General features: G+C 32.4%; 1 protein-coding gene and 1 pseudogene across 2 annotated transcripts in view; both read right to left on the bottom strand.

The window, feature by feature from the left end:
* Positions 1–20,504, bottom strand: part of LOC136968557 (putative leucine-rich repeat-containing protein DDB_G0290503) — a 52,228-nt gene that overhangs the window by 30,641 nt on the left and 1,083 nt on the right. Inside the window, exons 2-3 of one of the 2 annotated variants that reach the window (XM_067262546.1) lie at positions 8,636–8,785; positions 2,198–2,293 (exon numbers count right to left, since the gene is read on the bottom strand). In XM_067262546.1, coding sequence (XP_067118647.1) covers positions 2,198–2,293; positions 8,636–8,785 — 246 coding nt within the window. The remainder of the gene's footprint in view (positions 1–2,197; positions 2,294–8,635; positions 8,786–20,504) is intronic. The other variant, XM_067262548.1, reaches the window with a different exon arrangement.
* LOC136968606 (protein GVQW3-like) lies at positions 4,897–6,119 on the bottom strand (annotated as a pseudogene).

Raw genomic sequence — 20,504 nt, forward strand, 5'->3', positions numbered from 1 at the left:
TGCATGAAGATGCACTTGTGTGAGCTAAAAACTCAGTTGACAGAGTATTTCCTGGAAGATAAAAATGATTTCTCGAAGAGATGAGTACTGAATCCGTTTAGTGAAAATGTTGTTGCCGCTGCTAAGTTACCAGTTGAGATTCACGATCAGCTCATTGAAATGTCTGCCAACAAAACAGTACAACTGCAATTTACATCTGAAGATTTAAATATGTTTTGGCTTGCTTGTTGACATGAATATGGAAATTTAGTCACAGAAGCATTGAAAATATTAATCCCTTTCGCCACGTCTTATCTCTGTGAAAAGGGTTTTTCGTCTACGGTTGCGCTAAAAACTAAATACAGGAATCTTCTTTTATCACTTGAAAACAATTTGCTTTTGTGTGTTTCTAACGTAGATCCATGCATGTAGAAAATTTTAAATCAAAAACAAATGCAACCATCGCATTAATTTCTTTTTTTTACATGTGTACTTATTGTAAGTAAAATGTTTATAAGTTCATAATACATGATTTTTTTCCATAAAATGATTTCATTATTATTTCGTGACCCCCAAGTTGAGAAACGCTGCAGTAGAGCATCGATTATCCGATCAACTGAAACATCGGTTAACCAAAAGTGTTCCAGTCGGCAAATTCAAATTTTCGCCAGTGCTATGGCACTGCAATATTTGGCTATGTCTTTGGCTACTTATTATTTTATATATTATATTATTTTTGTTGGTGTGTGTGTTTTAGCTTGCAGCATTGGCACGTCCACGAGAGAATAAGAATGCACCAATATTTGAATGAGGCTTTTTTCTTATTGTGAGTGGTAAGTTTTGCTTGTTTTGTGTGGTGTTTTTCTGAGAACTGTATCGTGCTGAATCAATGTTTTTGATACTAGATTAACTTCCGAAATATAATTTTTTTGTTTTTATATTTTCCAATATATTTATTTCATTTGTGCAAAACAAAAAAATAATTTTTAACAATTCAATAGCCATGATTTTATTTTCTTTTAAATTTTTGTTAGGCTTAACAGCGACAAAAATTCAACGTGAAGTGACACGCAACGAAAAAAAATTCCAACATGGGATAGGTTAATACATTTTTTCGTACATGATCAGTTATCCAAACAACCCCAGTCCCGAATTGTTTCGGATAATCGATGCTCTACTGTATATCATCTTATATATATATATATATGATATAATGATTTTAAGAAAATGACAATATCATTTTATTAAAATCATTACATTTTAACAAAATGATAGTTTTCAGAATGATTTGAAATTATACGAAAATAAAACAATTTATTTGTATTTTTGTATTTGTACTGGCAATGTTAATTCACAAGAATGTAAATATTAACAATTTAATTCTTTTTTGCCTCTTTGTCCTTATTGTTTTAAATTCCTGTGTATATATTGTCTACTTAGATCTTTGTTTATTAATAGGACTTTATTATACTGCTGAAGTTTCTGATTAGCAAAGAGGAAATCTTTAGTCAAAAATTTGATTTTTTGACTAAAGATTTGTGATTTCTGCCTAAAAATAACACTTTTTCAAGGCGATGAATCATCAGGTTTCTATTGTAATCTAAATATAAATTATTTAAAATGGGTTTTTTACATGTAAGGATCAGCTAAAAAAATTAGCACAGAAATGCTATTTTTTCATTTAGTTTAACAGAAGACAACAGAAAGTGAAGCAAAAATCCAGTACTGTTGTTTTTTTTTCTATCTACCATCTCTATTCGCACTACTTTTGTCTCTACAACACTTGATGTAAGTAAACAATCTAACTGAACTTGACCAAACACAAACAAGAGTATTTGTTGAAATAAAATGCTAAAAAAGCCCTTTGATAAGCCAAGGAAACTAAAAATTTGAACAATCTTTGAATTCAAATAATTCGGATCATCAACACTTTACTGTATTTATAAAAGATAAAGAATATCTTTGAATAAAACAGAATTTTTCCAGAAACCATTTAAAATTTGCTTACATCTTTAAAGTGCTTTCAGATACATAATGCATTTTATCTTCAAAATATTGATAACATTTCCTCAAAACATACTTTAAATTATAAATAAGTTTTAAATAATTTCAAGAAAAATTTCAAAGTTTTATTTTGTAATTAAAGAATCAAATTTCGTTTAGTATAAATGAGAAAACTACACATTTCCAAAATTTGTTAAGAAATGTATTAACTCACATCAAGATTTACCTCAAAAACAGATTCAACATGAAGTCTTTCGGCCACCAATCTTCTCATTTCTTCTTCACATTCCCGAATATGAATTACAGTCTCCTATAAATGAAAATTATAAACATATTTATAACATAAGTTTTGATGTTGAAGATAATAAATGGTGATAAACAAAATTTTAGATAACTACTGCTGAATGTTCTTTGATGATAAAGCCAATTGTTTGTTTTGGGACGTGTTTTCTCCCAAAATATATTTAGTTGATTTTTTGTTATAATGAAAAGTCATCAAGTTAGAAATACCGAAATCAAATTTAAATTTTATAAAAGCTTAAAACATATTAATTTGTACAGAAACAAACACTATCCAGCACATTTCTCTATAACTCTATGTTTACAATCTTTCAGTTTTGAGCAATTTTTTTCACATTTAATGATAAAATTTTATTCTGCTTTCATATATATACAAGATAAAAAGTTATAGATATTTTCTAGGGGTCTCTTTTTATCCTAAGAGTACAAAGAAAGCCTTTTTTCATGCCTGTTGTGTTTGGCTAGGCCTGCAACAAAGAATGGTCCCACAAAAAAAAATCTGAAGACTGCCTGGATTTTATCTGAGACCCTTCAGAGCGGTAGGCTAATGTCATTGGTCATTCTACAGTCTACCTTAAATGTTTAAGAGTACACAATTTCCAAATTTACAGGAATCAGAATAAAAAATTCTTAAATTTTATCTTGTGGGAACTTCCATATGAAATAATGTATCTGTACAACTTTATATTAAACTAAAATAGAAGTTACACCGGAAAGAGTTAAAATAAGAAGTAAAACAACTACAATGCCTGTGACTGGTGTGCTTCTTCTCCAAGAAAATCAGAAGACTTTGCAAACGTTTTCGAACCTAGTCTGGTTCTTCTTTAGGCATAATGGAATTCTGTATTCTAAATTTAAATTTCCCATTGAAGTTGACCGTTGTTTTAGAAAAAATTCATTCTGGAATGTTTTCACGTGTAACCGATGTCGTCATATTGGACCTGAGCAATGAGAGTATAGTGCTACTTTAGAGATTTTATTAGGAAGGCCTCCCATTCTGTTGATAACGTGATTTTGTCTTTAAAATTTATATAGTGCATATTCCTGTGTGTGTTGAGGAATATGTATATAGCCTCGAGCCATTTGAGGTGTTCTTGGTGGAATGTGAAGTGAATAACTCTGGCTCGAGGGAATAGAGGCTCTATCTCTGGGTCGGATGAATAGACTGCTAGGGCGGTGTTTTTTCTATGATGTATGGTGTCCCCTTTGTGTTCACTATTCCTCGTTTCTAAGTTGCATTTAGTGGATCCAACATAGATGGCTTTGCTGTTGTCTCTGTGGTTGATGATGGGTACAGAGTATACCCCCGGAAGTCTGTTTCTATCAGGAGCGTCTTTTCCATTCCTAAGCCACTTGAAAATAGTGGTGCACCTCCTAAATGCTAAGCAGAGATTCTTCTTCTTTGCTATCTGGTAGTATATGGATTTAAGTGCCGGATTGTATGTGATTGGTACATAGTTAACAGGGGAATCATTGGAAGGAGAGGCGTGAGTAGATAGATGTTGTAGTACAGGGGTGGCAAACCTATGGCACGTAAGAGAAATCATCTGGCACGTAACGTATCATATGATTTCTGTCTTTTTCAATCATCCTTTCTGTTTATCACCTGATCATCGTTTTTTCAATCAGATTTTTTACATTTATTCAAATTAAAGCGTATTCGTTTAATTTCTTTAAATATCATTATTCGAAGTCTAATACATTGGCATGCATTAACATCTTTAAAGCTAAGTACGCTTACAATATGGCATGTCGACTCAAAAAGGTTTGCCATCCCTGTTGTAGTACATCATTGTTCGTTTCACGTGCAATGTTGTAATAGCTGTGTCGTTTTGCTATTCTCTTTATGCATCGCATTTCGGAGTTGAAGGCTGTCTGAGGAGGAATGCGTGTGTGCCCTTCTGATTAATGCCTTAAAAGCTGCCATCTTGTACTGTGGTGGTTCGCAGGAAATTGCAGGTATATACAAAGGTTTGGTAGATGGTTTATGATAGACTTCCGTATTGATGGATGATTCCTCTATTGTGATGTTAATGTCTAAGAAGTGTGCCTGGGTGGGGTGGGCTTGATCCATGGATCAAGCCCACACCACCCAGGGGTATATATATATATATATATATATACATACATACATACCTGTGTGTGTTGAGGAATATATACATATTCCTCAACACACACACAGGAATATGCACTATATTAATTTTAAAGACGAAATCGTGTTATCGACAGCATGGGAGGCCTTCCTCATAAAATCTCTAAGTAGCACTATACTCTCATTGCGCAGGTCCAATATGACGACATCGGTTACACGTGACAATGTTCCAGAATGAATTTTTTCTAAAAGAACAGTCAACTTCAATGGGAAATTTAAATTTAGAATACAGAATTTCATTACACCTGAAGAAGAACCAGACTAGATTCGAAAACGTTTGCAAAGTCTTCTGATTTCCTTGGAGAAGAAACACATTGGTCACAGGCACTGTAGTTGTTTTACTTCTATTTTAGAAACTTAATTGAAACTTAGAATCAAACAATACATTATATATATTAACACATCACTCAATAAGTCTCCAGTCTAACTAAGAAAAACAATTTTTTTTTAGAAATTTGACTTTATTCATCAACATACTCTCCTTCAAGAGCAATACATTCATTCCAATGCTCCTTTAACTTTTCGATGCTTTTTTTTGTAGAACAATTTGTCTTTGCTCTCAAAATAGGCCTCAGTTTCAGTAATCACTTCTTCATTTGAGCCAAATTTCTTTCCTTGGAGCAAGTTTTTGATGTCTGCAAAAAGCTAGTCATCGCTAGGGAGTGATCTGGAGAGTACGGTGGGTGAGGAAGCAATTCAAAGCATAATTCATTCAATTTAACCATCGTTTTCATCAACTTGTGACAAAGGGGCATTGCCTTGGTGGAACAGCACTGTTTCTTTTGCATGTGAGGGCATTTTTTCTTGATTTCTTCACTCATCAATCCAATAGTGCCATGTAACATTCACTATTGATAGTTTTACCTTTCTCAAGATAGTCGATGAACAAAATACCATGTGTCCCAAAATACGAATGCCATAACCTTGCCAGCTGACTTTTGAGTTTTTGGTCAATTTGGATGACTTTCACCGGCTGCTGTCCACTCAGCTGACAATTTTTTTGATTCAAGTGTGTAGTAATAGATCCATTGTCACATACCAATGCAAAAAATCCTTTTTATCTCGCTTGAACAGCTCCAAACAGCGTTCTGAATTGTCAACGCGTTGTTGTTTTTGGTCCAGTGTGAGCAAACATGGCACCCACTTCGAAAGCAATTTACGCATGCTCAAATTTTCATGTAAAATTGTAAAAACACTACCTTCTGATATCTTTAAGGTGTCAACTATCTCACACAACTTCACTTTATGGTCTTTCAAAACTATTTTGTGGACTTTTTTTATGTTTTCCAGAACAACTGCCGATTTTGGGCAACCAGAGCATTCAGCATCATCGGTGTTTGTATGACTGTGTTTAAATTCAGCATACCAATAATCAATAATAGTCATTTCCCTGGTGCAGAGTCTCCATAATGCTTATCAAACTACTGTTTGGCTTCAACAGTATTTTCCCCCATCAAAAAACAATGTTTAATCAACACACGAAATTCTTTTTTATCCATTGTTTTGAAAATTACAAAACTGGGGTCACTAAAACCACTGTAACCTGTAAACTAATTGTCAAAATGTCATGAAATTTTGACACATATCGTTTGAAGGTTGGTACTATCCAGAAATCATATGGGTCTGTCAACAGTGTTGCCATATATGTATCAGACTAGAGACTTATTGAGTGATGTGTTACATTCTACAAATACATGTTCACATTTTACTTTATTGGTTTATTTTTAATTTACAATGTCTCCAATTTTATTATCTTTGATTTGATCATAATAATATTTGTAACCAATAAACTTATTTTATCATTAGATTTGCATTTTTCAATGATGTTTACCCTTAGACTCACCCAACATTATAAACACTAATTTTAGATAATGGTTACATTATACCATTAGTTTTATTTGTGATTTATAAGTTAACTGAGTGAGCAAACAAAAGCATAACTTTTTAGAAATGGCACAAGAAGTTTAGAGAAGCTGCAAGCCAAACATACTTCTTGCATCACTGGCTCATGTTTGCAATATCACCAAATTCCTTGAGAGTTCTAATTTTGTTTGATCTCCATGCAGATTAATGATATTTAAGTAATGCACTGAATGTCATACTGCATAAAAAATATGTACCCAGAACCTTTTATGGTGTGGTAACTAATAAATATCGTCACACAAATGTTTTCGAACCCCCTTCTGGGCTCTGCTTCTGGCTCCAAATCATTTCTAAATTGATGTTCGATTGCAGTTAAAAATCCGTTCAATTGGTATGTCATTGAAATATCAGTTCGATTGTAATTTCAAAATGATTTACAAAAAATCCACGTTGCACATGCACAACAAGTCAGCCCATCCATGTATAACGGGTTGACTAGAGTGTGCTGTGAATTAACTCTTGCCAGGCAATGATAAAACCATCTCCTCTTCAAAATTTATGCACATGCTGGTGATGGAGGATTTAAAAATGTGCATAGCCTCCAACCATTTGAGATATTCAATGGGAGGCACATCGTGGAGGAGATTTTCCTGGGTGAAGTCTGCTACTATTTCCGGATCGGTTACATAAGTAGTGAGGGCCTTGGATGTCTGGGTTGGACAAAGGAGCTATGACTCTCCCTTTAAATACCTTCCTCAAAGAGCATCATAAGTCTATCAAAAAAAGGTTTGGCCAACACCACTTTGGCTATCTACACCTCCGACCTAGACATTCAACTTTGGATTCCATGAGACACGCCTATTACATAATGCATCAAAGCAACCTTTCCTTAAGCATCTGGAGCAAGTGGAAATATACAAGACCACCCATATTCTACATTCTTTCAAAGGAGAGAAAGCCTAACCCTTGGGCATAGTCTTTGAAAAGAAAGAATGAAGAGTTTAGCTGAAGTGAGAAGGGTGAAGGAAAAAGAAGAATGATAGGAAAGTGTGAAAGCCTGAGATCTAGAGCAGCCACCAAGCCCCGTTTATTTAAACAACCAGAGTTACCGTAGAATTACAATAAAATACACATGAGAACAGTAAACAAGCCTCAGCACTATGAGGCAGGGAAAAACACAAAACAGGAAATTGCAATATAAAGAGAAAAAATACAACGTATAGAGATGGCAGGGTGTGCACTTACTAACATTAAGGATTGCAGGTATTACAAAATTGCCAATAGCAAAAGGTTTGGCCTTATGCCAAACCTTTTGCTATTGACAAAGACCACCCACAGTAACACGGCCACTAACTTTCGTGATGTTGGCTCCTTCCCCACAGGGTGGAACTCTTTCTACGAATATAAATTCTCACTGTTCTTCCCTCCCCATTCTTTCATCTTACATTGTACGTCCTCTCCCTACACACGTATTCGGCAATCCCCCGCTTATGTCAGCAGTTGTTTGCCTGATGATGTCTGTTCAATATGAGTGAAAACATTTGCATTTTTTAAAAAATTTGCTGGTTTTTAGATTTTTGTTTGTTAATTACATTTAACTCAATAGTTATAGTAAGTGCTCTAGTCATTGCCAAGAGTAACCAATATGTTTATATCTTAAATCAGTCCGGAAGCAAAATTGGATGGAGATCTGGGTAGCATACCTAGCAACACATATGTGCAATAAGCAAGAGTTGTGGGTTTCAAGTCCAGCTCCGAACCAATCTTTTTTTCTAGAATAAATATTCTAAAATTTACATTAATTAATTTATTGATGAGACCTATGTCTCATCTCTAAAATTGCACTGCTGTCAACAGCTACACACCTTAGAGGTGTGAAGGAGTACACGTCAGGAGTTTGAAGTTGGCACAGAGTATTTGGTGCCCAAATCATGCGCACATAAAATAAACCAAACTCATAGGTAGTCGGGACTAAGAACCAGGTCAAAATAAAATACAAAATGCTGAGACTGTTTGATGTGAGTTCAAGATTTGCACATGTGTTGCGTGCACTCTCTGAGACATAAGTCTCGTCCCAAGAATGACTTTGTCATTTTACTTGTTTTATTACTATATTTAACAAGAAATGGCAGCACTGATGGCCAGTCTCTTGTCAAATTGTTTAGTAATCATTTTGCCTTATAGTCTGATAAAGAATCTGGATGTTCATTCAGTATGTAGGTTTTTAGTTTTAATACTCCAAATAAAGAATTTGGTTACTGATTAATAATGAAATTATACATAATAGAATTCAATTAATTTGAATTAATGGTGTTTCTTGGCTAATGTCTTACTCACCATAGTTGATTTTGCACTTTTATGTAAACGATTTTCCATCTGAATGACTCTCTTACTTGCTTCTTTCTCTAATTCCAATATTGTAGTTACTAGCAACTCATTTTGTTCTATTAAATATTCAAAACATTTCTGGATAGTTTTCAGCTTTATCTGGAAAAAAAAAATTTAAATTAAAATGAATAAAAAATATATTTAAAGTGACAAAAACATAGAATTCAAAAAACAAATTATTCTCTTTTGATCTATTTTGTTCCTTTTTTCTTCTGTTTTATATGCAATACAATTATAAAAAATTACATACACAAATATTAAATTTAATTTTAATAAAACTTTTTGTCATTTTTATCTATTTTTAATTTGTTTTTATCAGTGTTGTCAAGAGCTTGTATGGAGGTAGAATGGGCTGTTTTGCCATTTTGTGAATAAATAAAGTAATAGAATGTTTGCTTCCTTATGAACAAAAAGCATTCTTAAAATTTTAATTTTTGTTAGTAACAAAAACATTATAAGAGTAGCAACTACTAAAGCTCCCAAGTTTTCTTGAAGCCATGGGAAAAAGTCCTTGCTACTCCTGACAGCAATGATTTTCGTGCATATAACCTGTAATTAAGAAGTGAACAACATTACAATCAGAAACAAATATAATGAAATTCATAAATCATTTCCTATCACATTATCAATTTTTATATGAAATTGCTATTGTAAGTAAGCTTCCTACAGATTGTCCTCTCACCCATTCTTCCTCCAATGTCTTCTTTCAGTTCTCTCTATATTGTCCACCAGTGGCCAAGTGAATAAAACTGAACACTGGTAATTGTTTATAGGTTAGTGCCTCATCAATAAGCTGGTCACAAGGAATTTTTCAGGTTTTCTTCATGTTTGTAATCACAGAATGTCCTCCCAACAGGCATTCCCCTTTGCAGAGCACCCATATGTTGCACTGCCATAAACAAATAAACCATATCAGTTCTATCTGCTTTAGACTAATATCAGATGAGCATGAAAACTGTACGGATGCAGTTTTTTCAATTCACAGATAGAAAGGCAGTTGTCAGATGAGCGCTATTTTTCAAGGAACGTGTTGGTAGTCAGTTTTATTTCAGATGCATATATGTCAACATGGATCTCATAGATTGCAATGCACTGTTTTTTTTTATTATGTACAGAAGTATTTTTAAAAAATACTACATAGACAATATTGGGTATATCCTATTGTCCATAACTGGCCTTCCTTTTCTTACTTCTGTTTTTAAAAAATTCAAATAAAGTTTTTCTCAATTCTGGCCCCTCAATAATTTGTACAATCATTTTACTAATATCCATGTCAATTTTTTTTAGAATACGCAGGTACCATACACCCACCCTTCAACAGGAATGACACTGACCCATCATTTCCGAGAAACAATGTTATCATGTCCATCGTTTCTCCCACTCATCTGACGACAGTAGGCTTGGAATGTATATCCTAGCGCACAACAGTCACACAATGTCATGAGATTATCATGGATGATCCAACAACCTGTCTGTGCTGTGCAATGTGATTTTTCGTGTTTGCATCCATCTGACTGCTCCCACAGGTTTTATGCAATTCTGTGATGTCCATGAAAAACATGGACATAAAATCATGCTCGTCTGACATTAACCTGTCTCCCTACCTCACTTGGCCAAGAGCTATGCATCACCGAATATGGCTCTACAATATATGCTGGCAACTTGACACATGCTTCAGATCCTGTTAAATTTATGTAATCTGTGTCCATCACATACTAATAAAGTCATCCTTGGTACTATGCATTACAGCAACCTGACAAAAATGTAAAAACACTGTACCAATGGGTTTCTTCTTTTCTCATAGCAAATTTGAATCACTAATCTAGCCTCCTGCATCTTTCCTTTGAAGTTTGCAACCTTTGCCTTAATACCAAACACATCTATCTCAATATCATAATGATGCACTGATGTATCAATATTAGCTTATCAAAGGGATAAGTGTAGTTTTGTAATTATTTTCTAAGAAAGTTGCAGCAGATCACAAATTTTACAGATTCAATATTAAACTTTGAACCTGTCTACATGCAGATGCTAAATTAATTTTGCTTGCTTGCTAATTTAAACATACAACAGTAAATGACTATTCATATTTATAAAATTTTAACAGGAGTTATTCTTTTGAATTTGTAAATTATGTACAAGACTACTAAATTAAATTATCAAATATTTACCATCTTTTCAAAGCAACATCAATCATATAAATTTATTCCCTACTTAATGTGATTTTAATGCTTTATTGATGATGCTACCTCATTTCCACTCAAAATTAAATTGTGCAGCTGTGATATATAAAATGTTAATATATTTGCACTCTCTCTTATTAAACTAGTAAATATTTAAAAAATTCTGCAAAACTTTCATACTTGAATGGATGTAACTACTAATTTTTGATGTAAAATACAATAAATTTCTCAAAATTAAGTCTCAGATTTGGTGTTTGTCATTTGACGAACAGCATTGAGAGAATAACTATGCAGAGATAGATTGACTCATTATCTTGCATGAGTTGATCTGATTATATTGGACCAATCTCATACTCTAGATATCCAGGTTCATACTGTCTAGTGTGTGGCTAGATAACTAGACAATAGGCACAGAAAAGTGCCTACTTAGTAGCCCAAGACAGTCTTAATACTTACAATTGTTAAAAGTGGTCTTAACAAACTTAGTTATCACATCAGCAACTTACAAAATTAAATTAATTAATTTATTTATTATTAAAATTATTAAATTAATCTGTAATAAGTGTGAGATTCTGGAGTTACGGAATTTATTTTAACAAAATTGTTAAAATAATATTTTAAAATTACTTTGATAGAAAAATTATCTATCTAAGTTAAAAGGAAAACTTCCTTTTAGTCATGAAGGGAAAACAATTTAATTCCTCCGAAAGTGATAGTTTGAGTGTGATGTCTAATTCTTTATCTGCAAGACTGCCCAACTTCTGTCACACATCGGAAGCATGGAGCGATTTTCCAATAATTCTATTGGATGAAATACAACATAAAGGGTGAGAGGTAATGTTCCAACCTGTTCTGGTATTGACGCTCTTGGTTTAGCACTCTTGTGTTGGTGCTCCTGCTTGGCACTTAATACTCTAGTCCAAGCCTGGCCAACCCTAATTGTTTCGCGGGCCACTTTGATCACGCGTAACATTACGGTGGGCCACAATTTAAGCAAACGTGCTTTTAAAAAAGTAAAACAAATACAAAATGAATAAGATTTTATTGTTATACCAAAAGTTCATACTCACACTTGTGCATTATAACAATGACACATGCAAATTTTCATTTATTTAATTGTACACATAACGGGAAACAAAAGTTGTAATAGATATATAATATCGCTTAGCGGGCTACACAATTTAACGTGACGGGCCGCGGGTTGGCCAGGCCTGCTCTAGTCAATGTTCTCATCTCTCTCCCAATTCATCACCTCTGCACAGCCCAAGAACTCTCCACAACAGGTAGTATAATTATCTTATGTAAACTCTCTCTTGTCAGGATAGATTTAATGGATTAGGACTAAAGATCCATCTTTGTATAATTGTTGAACCCAATCATGTTATTCTTATATGTACTGTACATGTATATAGTTAATAAATATAGTTATACTCTAATAAGTTTAGTTTCTCCTTAACTCCACTGTTGGCCCAGGTAATTCTCAAATTTCCTGTAACTCACTTAATTTACATATTAATTTAAACCCTTTTTAAATCCTGGTAACACAAGTTTACTTTTGTGTCTTAGTCTGCACACCAGACTAAGTGGTGTCAGGAATCTTGACAAAAATCGGAGAGAGTTGAGAGGTATTTGTGTACTTATCAACTTTCCACATTATTTTAACAGTCATCCTTAGTGAGACAGAAGGTATACTGGAGCTGACTGCAATCCCACATAAGTTTATTAGAAAATAATTATGAAACTAAGCGTAAGTTTATAAACAAATAAAAGCTTACTGGAATTATTTCTATCCGATAAAACAACAACCTTTTCTTACGTTCCAGCACTATTTTTAATCACGTAAAAACGTTTTCAACTGCTTTAAGCATCCATCTTCAGTTAACCAAACGTTTTTACGTAATTAAAAATAGTGCTGGAACGTAAAAAAAGGTTGTTGTTTTATCGCATAAGTTTATGTCTATCAAACTTAATATACAAAATTAAATATTTAAATACAAAACAAATAATTTAAACATTCTAAAAGGAAAAATAATTTTTAGGATAAGAATTATGACAATATCTAAAAGTTATTATGTAAATGATAAATAATCTTGTTGATATAACACATTGACAGAGATAATACACTTTATCTCATAGATCAGATTTAAAGATAAGATATAACCAAATAAACAATAATAAAATTAAATAATACAGTTAACAAAACAAAGAGAATAGCAATAAACAGAAACAGATAGAAAATACAGCAAGAGTAGTATATTAAATATCCTGCACATGCTAAGACAAATCAATTTATATAGATGAAATCAAAAAGAAACTATAAGAATAAAATCAAGAACATGTAAATGATCTGAAACATGATAAAGTGATTTAGCTTCCCTGGAGAAAATTTTAATATAAATAATAAAAAAGTTAAAATATTAATATTTTAAAAAATATACCTTCATTAAAAAGTTTACAGGAGGTTACTTTATACAAACTATATAAATCATAATAAATAAGATTGCCAATCCATCCTGCAGATGCTGGAGTAATCTATTGTAGAGGAAGCTGAAGTCTGATATGGATCTAATGGGAATCTGAAGAAGTGGCTTAACTCTCCATCCAGAGCTAAGCCACTCTTATTGACTTATAAACTTATGTGAGATTGGGGTCAGATTTATTGAGAAAGGATGCTAATGTACTTTAAGAAATGTTATTAAAGTGCTTTGAACATCAAAAAATCATTGAAACAAATTTACTTTTTAATTTTAGAATTGGGAGTAATTTATATTATAAAAGGTTATTTTAGACTTCAATTTTAGTTATAATCTGCACTGGATTTTACACTAACATTTGAGAATTTTATGTAAACTTTTTGGCAGCTCAAACTGATTTTAGACAACGACAGAAGCTTGCCTTGGATCCTAAATTTCAATCTTTGTAAGTAAAATATAAAATTATAAATGCTATTAATAACCTAAGAATTTTACAGTTCTAAACTCTAGTTTGATTTAAACTGTAATAGATGCTTGCTCACTAAATTTAAACTTCTGTCTACATAGTTTCCCAAGTCTCTATACAGTGACATAAATCAAGCTTATCAGTGGCCAAATAATCAAATAAATAAAACCATTGAACACTGGTAGTTGGTCATTGGTTCGTGCCTGACAAATGGACTGGCCACCATGCAGTGTTCTGGGTTTTCTTCATGTCTCTTAACACTTAAACAGAATCCAGTTTCCACATAGGAAGTCCTGCTAGAAGTTACCCCATTGGCAGATCACCCACATGTTCGATTGTCTTACTCCATCAATCAACTGACACAAATTTTAATGCTGTCATTTTGATATTTTAATGAAATTACATTTCACCTTTGTATGTATGGAAACTTTTGGGACACCCTGTATAATAAATATTGGTGGAAGGCTCATGTGCTAGTTTACTAAGGTTAGTAAAATATTAAATATAAATGGTAATTGTTTATTATAGCATTAATATGTAACTTTATAAAGAAATTGATGGCCAAAGAGAAATACTACACTCTGTAAATCCACATCATCATAAAAATTAAGTTGTTGCATTGGGTTATACATTAGTCTTGCTTTCTTCTAAAACAACAATAATGAAATTATTAAAAGGATCCTTTTCTACAGTTTTTTTTTTTGTTTAATAACAGTGTTTCACATTGGGTCATAGACTTCCTTCCACTCAGAGACCACTAAGAAATCAGTTATCTGTAACTGATAAGGCAGGAATTAAGAATTGTGTGATTTGCTAGGAGCAGAAGAAATTTCTGAACAAGACAATGGACTGGTTCTAGTTTGAAATGCCAACACAGTAGTGATAAAAGTCCAAATTTGGGAAAACGTCACTTAAAACAATGAAATAAAAAAAACAGATCATTGTAACATAAGAAGGGACCTATTCTGAGCTCTTTTGATAACTCAATGAAAGCAATAAATGGGACATTCAATAAGTTTCCCTAGTGAAAGGCAGTTAGTAAACCTTAGACAAATTGCTAGTCTCTGCTGCATGTTAATGGGTTTTGCTATGGGAATCATTTTCCAAGCGAAACATGTGGTTTTAGTATTGTTGTGTATTAGTGCTGGCCAAATTGTTTTGCGTTAAAACATCATCAAAGAAGGGCCAATGTAGCCAGCAAAGTACAACTTGTTAGTTTGAGATATTAGTTAAAACACTCTGGCTCTAGCCAGGGCCAGAGTCAGGCATTTTAAAGCCCTAAGCTGAACTGAGTTCTCCTTACCAACTCTTTACAATTTTAGAGAATTAGAGAATTAACATAAACATATTAATTTTAATAATAAATGTTTTATTGTTAAAAAGTATATGCAACAGATAAAATAAGGCAGAATTTAAAAAAAGAAACACTAAAAATTTCTTTTTCATCATTTTTTGATCACAAAAAAGCTAATAAATGCCAAGTAAAGCTACCTATAAAAATCAAGTAAATTTTATATTAAAAAAAAGAAATCACTAGAAATATATTACTAAGCAATATTGTTTATATTACAATTAAATATTACACAAAATAAAAAGTAAAATATATTTTGTTGGTTTGTAAAAAAAAAATTTATTACAAAATTTTGTAAGGAACTGAGTCCAAGTGTTATTTTTATTTTATTATTATTTTTCGTTTTATTATATTTTGTTTGGGGCTTATGTTTATTTAGGACGAAGGTTCCCCACCACTCTCTTATTAGTAACGAAAAAAAAGAAGATAAACCAACTCACGGAAAAAAACAAGCGCTGTAGGAAAAATCTCGCGCACTTGCGCTGCCCAGCGGAAGTAAACGGTCCGCAGAAAAAAAATGGAGGGGGGAAATCCCCACACTCACTAGCAAAGAACTTACTAAACCGTAATAACATCCCAGAAAGTTGTGCTAAATACTTTGTAAATGGTTTATAAGCTTTTGTCGGAAAATTAAAGCTGCCAGAAAGAAACTTAATGTTAGAAAACTAAGTGTGTAAATAAGGGGAGTAACCCAGCTGAGTTGTGACATCACCTCACAGCATAAAACCAGCACGTGAACCGAAGAAAGCGAGGTGAATTCCAGAGCGAGGTGATTCCTGGTCGAAGTCAAGATTGAGAATTAGGCAATCCAAGGTGTTAAAGAGGAATTCGATTGACGATTTGACGATAGCAAAAGGATTAAGGAAACTGGTTCTTAGTATAGTGAGGTGACAGATAGACATTTAGTTCGTAAGAGATTCTGTTCATAGTTCCTAAGTATTTGATTTGTCAAATTTTCAAAGGAAAATTAATATTAAGTTAAGCTAAGTAGCTGAGTTTATTGTCGGGTTGACTTGTTGATTTTTGTTAATAAATTTTGTTTTGGATTATAGACAACTGTACATAGTAAATTCTATTTACTAATTAAATATATTTGAAACTTTTACTTTGACTTGATATTTGTCGTTATTCTTACTAATTCTTTTCGGTGCACGCGTAAAAGCCCAGGCCTGGCAAATTAATCTCGAATCCGCGTAAAGTACCCATTAGGTTAACGGAAGTTTTACGGCCGCAGTTCGTGTCGGTTTCCTAAGATACTAAAAATAGTACTTTACAATTTGACTTTATTTTCTTTTTTGTAGAAATTTTTCAGCTCGAAACTCGAGACCCTAAGCTACAGCTTACATAACTGTTAGGTATACTAAATACTTAGCTTGGATGTCACGCAAACAGTTGTATTAACACAATTAAAAACTACAGATAAGGAGGCGTTAAATGAAATTAAAAGAAATATTTTATTTCTGCAAGCACTTTCAACATAATTTACGCACATCGTACTCAGGCAATTAGAATAACAGAGAGAATTCAAACAAAATATTTAAAATTTTAAAAACCTTAACAGCATTAGTGGTTTTGGAACATAACGTTTTAAGAACAAATATAAACTTTATAATTAAACATTTTTTGTAAACTCGTAAAACTGACAAGCATGCACCTTAACATATATAAAGGTAAAAACCAATTGGAAGAGCACCACAAGCACATGTTATGTTAAAATATAAATATAAAAATATGTAACACAATTTGAAAACACAAAATACATGTAACGTATATTAATATACATTTAAAAGATTGATGTGCATGCGTCTTACTCTACAATGGAGGTGCAGGAAATGAAAGTAGAGTTAATGTTGATTTTTTAACCATTTGTATAAATTAGTCCAAACTTCAGGTAATTCGAGGGTAGGAGAGTTGCAAGGGGAGAGCAGCTTAGTGAAGATGGCCTCCCAAATAAACAGCAAATGCCCCTCCTCATAGCATCTGAGTATTGCCACTTGATTCCAAAGTGATGTGTGGTGATGCTGTGCCACCAACTTGGAAAGTTCGGTATCACAACTGCCTAGTGCGACCAAACATCGATGTTCAGATATGCAAACAGCCAGCATTCTGGCAGTTGCATCTATATAATAAGTGTATAGTCCCAATATTGGGTTTTGCAGGGGAATGGAGTAGACACCAGATTTTTCCAGGGTGGAAAGAGTGTCCCTATCGTTACACAAGATTCATCTCAGACTTGGGTGTGGGGCTATGGGTAAGCGAAAGCCATTTTGCCTAAAAACCCAACAAATCCAGGCTGTGAGGCAGCAACAGTATGGGAGAGAGGGACGGAGTGTCGTCCAACCTCTTGGTCTGCGCAAGGTGTTAGCAGGAAAGAGACTGTGTAATGCTGTTTTTGACATGGTTGTATTTAGCAGGACCAAATCCCGCCGCGTCCACCGTTGTGTGGATGCTTACATAACTTGTAAATCTGGCCCTGGCTCTAGCTTTTCTCGTAATTTATTGCATAAATGTAATAGTAATGGTTCTTAATATATTTGTCAACTTAGACATTAATTATTAATAGGACTGTTAAACTGGTGTTAAGTGTTTATTCAAAATTGAGTAAAAGTTCTTATAGAAAACAGACTTTCTTCATTGAGCCTCCTGTACACATACTTTCATTTACAACAGTGTTTCGGGCTATCACGCCCCTCTTCAGCAGGGTTACAATGGCTATAAGTTTTAAGAAAGTATCCAGCTCCCAACAGTAATGGGCTTTTTGATGGTTAATGGAACCATCAAAAAGTCCATTACTGTCGGGAGGATAACCCATAAGTACCAAATTTGATTAACTTTAAACAAGAAAGAATAGAATCAGATGCAAAAGATAAATAGAAATTCATTTTGTAACAAATGAAAATTTAAAATCCTGGAACCAAATTCTATATTTATTGGCAACATTCTCAGAGACAAGCAACCAAGATAGTAAAGATATCTGCTTGCTGCTCTGAGACTTGGGTTCAGATCAAGGTTGTTGGAATCCTAAGAGTTTTATAGGTGTCTTGACCCAGATATGTTGGGTCGAGCTCCTTATTTCCAACCTTCCTTTTCCTAATAAACCTAGTGTGGGTCTGGCAAAACCTATAATTGTTAAAAAAGTCTACTCATTGCCCACAAGGTGGGGAAAACTAAACTTTCTGTTTTCCAAATACATCATCAAAAATTTTTTGTTACATTTCACCAGAAGTAGTATTGACTATTGACCTGAATAAAGTTATAATATCTATTTAAGTTAATGATATTGCTTTCATAAAATGTTTATTTTTTTTACTTTCTCTTTTAATTTTGCTTAAATAGAGAAATTTCTTTAGCTTTTAAATTTATTCTATTAAATAATTTAGGAAATTGTCTTTAAGAAACATAAAATTACTATTAAATATTGAAAATTTACCAAGCATTATACATTATAGATTTGTTATGGCCTACTTTATAAAATCAATTGTCATATTTACATGTTAAACATTTGATGATATCTTGATTCATTCATCAATATAAATTCAGAATATATCTGAAAATATAGGTTAATACATTCTTTGTGTCTTTCTACCTTTAATAAAAAATGTTTTATATGTATATAAATTATCCATTCTCACTTTAATGGCTAACTCTTGTTGAATGTATTTGTCCTCATCAGATCACAAAAGTTTAACAGCATGAGTTCCAGGGCTGTGAAGAGCTTATACGGAGCCAGGAAATAGACAGGCCCCTTTAGCCATTGTTCTTTTGAATAAATGAAATACAGAGAATGTTTTTTTATTCATAAAAACCAGTCTTAAAAATTCATTTTCTAATAGTAAAAATAACAATAAGTTTATAGGGGTAGGGAGCATTATGAGCCCAAGAAAATGTCTTTGCTCCTTCCCTCTTGATGGTCATGTGGATAGTAATTTGATTGGAAATGAATATAATACTAGGTACTGTTATTTACACCCATCAAGAGCTTGATGGATGTTGACAGTATACACATCTGTCCAAAGTCCAGATAAAAAGAGAGGTTTGGCAAAAAAAAGAAAAGGAGGGGCAATCTCATCATAAAACATAGCCAAACCTGGCTGTGCCATGTATAAGAAACGACATCAGTAAGCCTATGTTAATATACAAATACAAAAGCTGATGATGTCTTCCATTCAAATGACACTCAATTTCAGAAAAGTAAAGAATGTTACATTAATGTTATATCTATTCAGAAAAGTTAATGTGTAATTTGTCCTCATCATCAGAAGCTTGCAAAAATATCCGTACTAGAAAATATATATATATATATATATCTTTGTTTCATTTTATATGAAATTGTGTATTGTGTGGAGAATATTTGCTGAATAATCTGTTTTGTAAGTTTGTTTATCTACCAGAAAACAAAATTTATACATTAAATCTAGTAATCATAAAAACAATACTTTTATTACTCTAAATTAAATTAAAAAATGACCTGTAAGATCATTAATTATATAGTCAATATATTAAAACAAAAACACAAAAAAATAACAGTTTAATGATAAAACTTTTTAATATGGTTTAATACAGAAGAGAATGTATTGATTAGGATCAATTCTGATCAATAAAATGAGAATATGATCCAAAACCATGACTGAATAAAGAATAAAGGTGTTGTTTTGCATAGATAATCAGATACTATTTGCATACATCCCTTCTGGTTTATGTTTCATGAAAATTGCATTGTTCATTCATTGGTTTACACATAACTTTAAGCACTTAATTAGTTTCTTCATTCAAGGAGCTAAATGTGATAACAAGTTGTAACTGTTGTAACAGCAAATCAATAAGAATGACATGAAACTACTTCAACAGAGATAAATTAAAACATTCTTTACATGTAAAATATGCTAGCTATCCATAATCAGTGTTATACTTTGTATTACTGAAAGGCATGACCTGAATAAATAAACAGTGTAAACAAGTAAGTAATCCAAAGTAAATCATTGATTTTCTTTAATTCTTTTTTATAAAAAGATTATCTAAATAAAACAATATATAGAGTAACAATAACATAAATAAGTATATGAATGTAAAAAGCATAAAAGTGAAAGATAGATAACAAAATGAGTCATTATCAATTTACATGTAAAACAGGTTTAAAGCATTAAAAATTATCATCTGTCAGTTAAAATATCTATCTACAGAATGTAAAAGTTAAGAATATTTAAAAGAAAACATCAAAAATCAAAAAATATGATTATTGATTAACCATATAGTATCTGAAGAACAACTTAAAATATATAAACTATTCTTTAGGATTTAATTAATAACTTCCAAAGGTAATCTTGCCAGCTCCCTAGACAAAAAA

Source organism: Centruroides vittatus, unplaced genomic scaffold (genome assembly GCF_030686945.1).
Source record: "Centruroides vittatus isolate TY-2023 unplaced genomic scaffold, ASM3068694v2 contig_15, whole genome shotgun sequence".
Classification (NCBI taxonomy): domain Eukaryota; kingdom Metazoa; phylum Arthropoda; class Arachnida; order Scorpiones; family Buthidae; genus Centruroides; species Centruroides vittatus.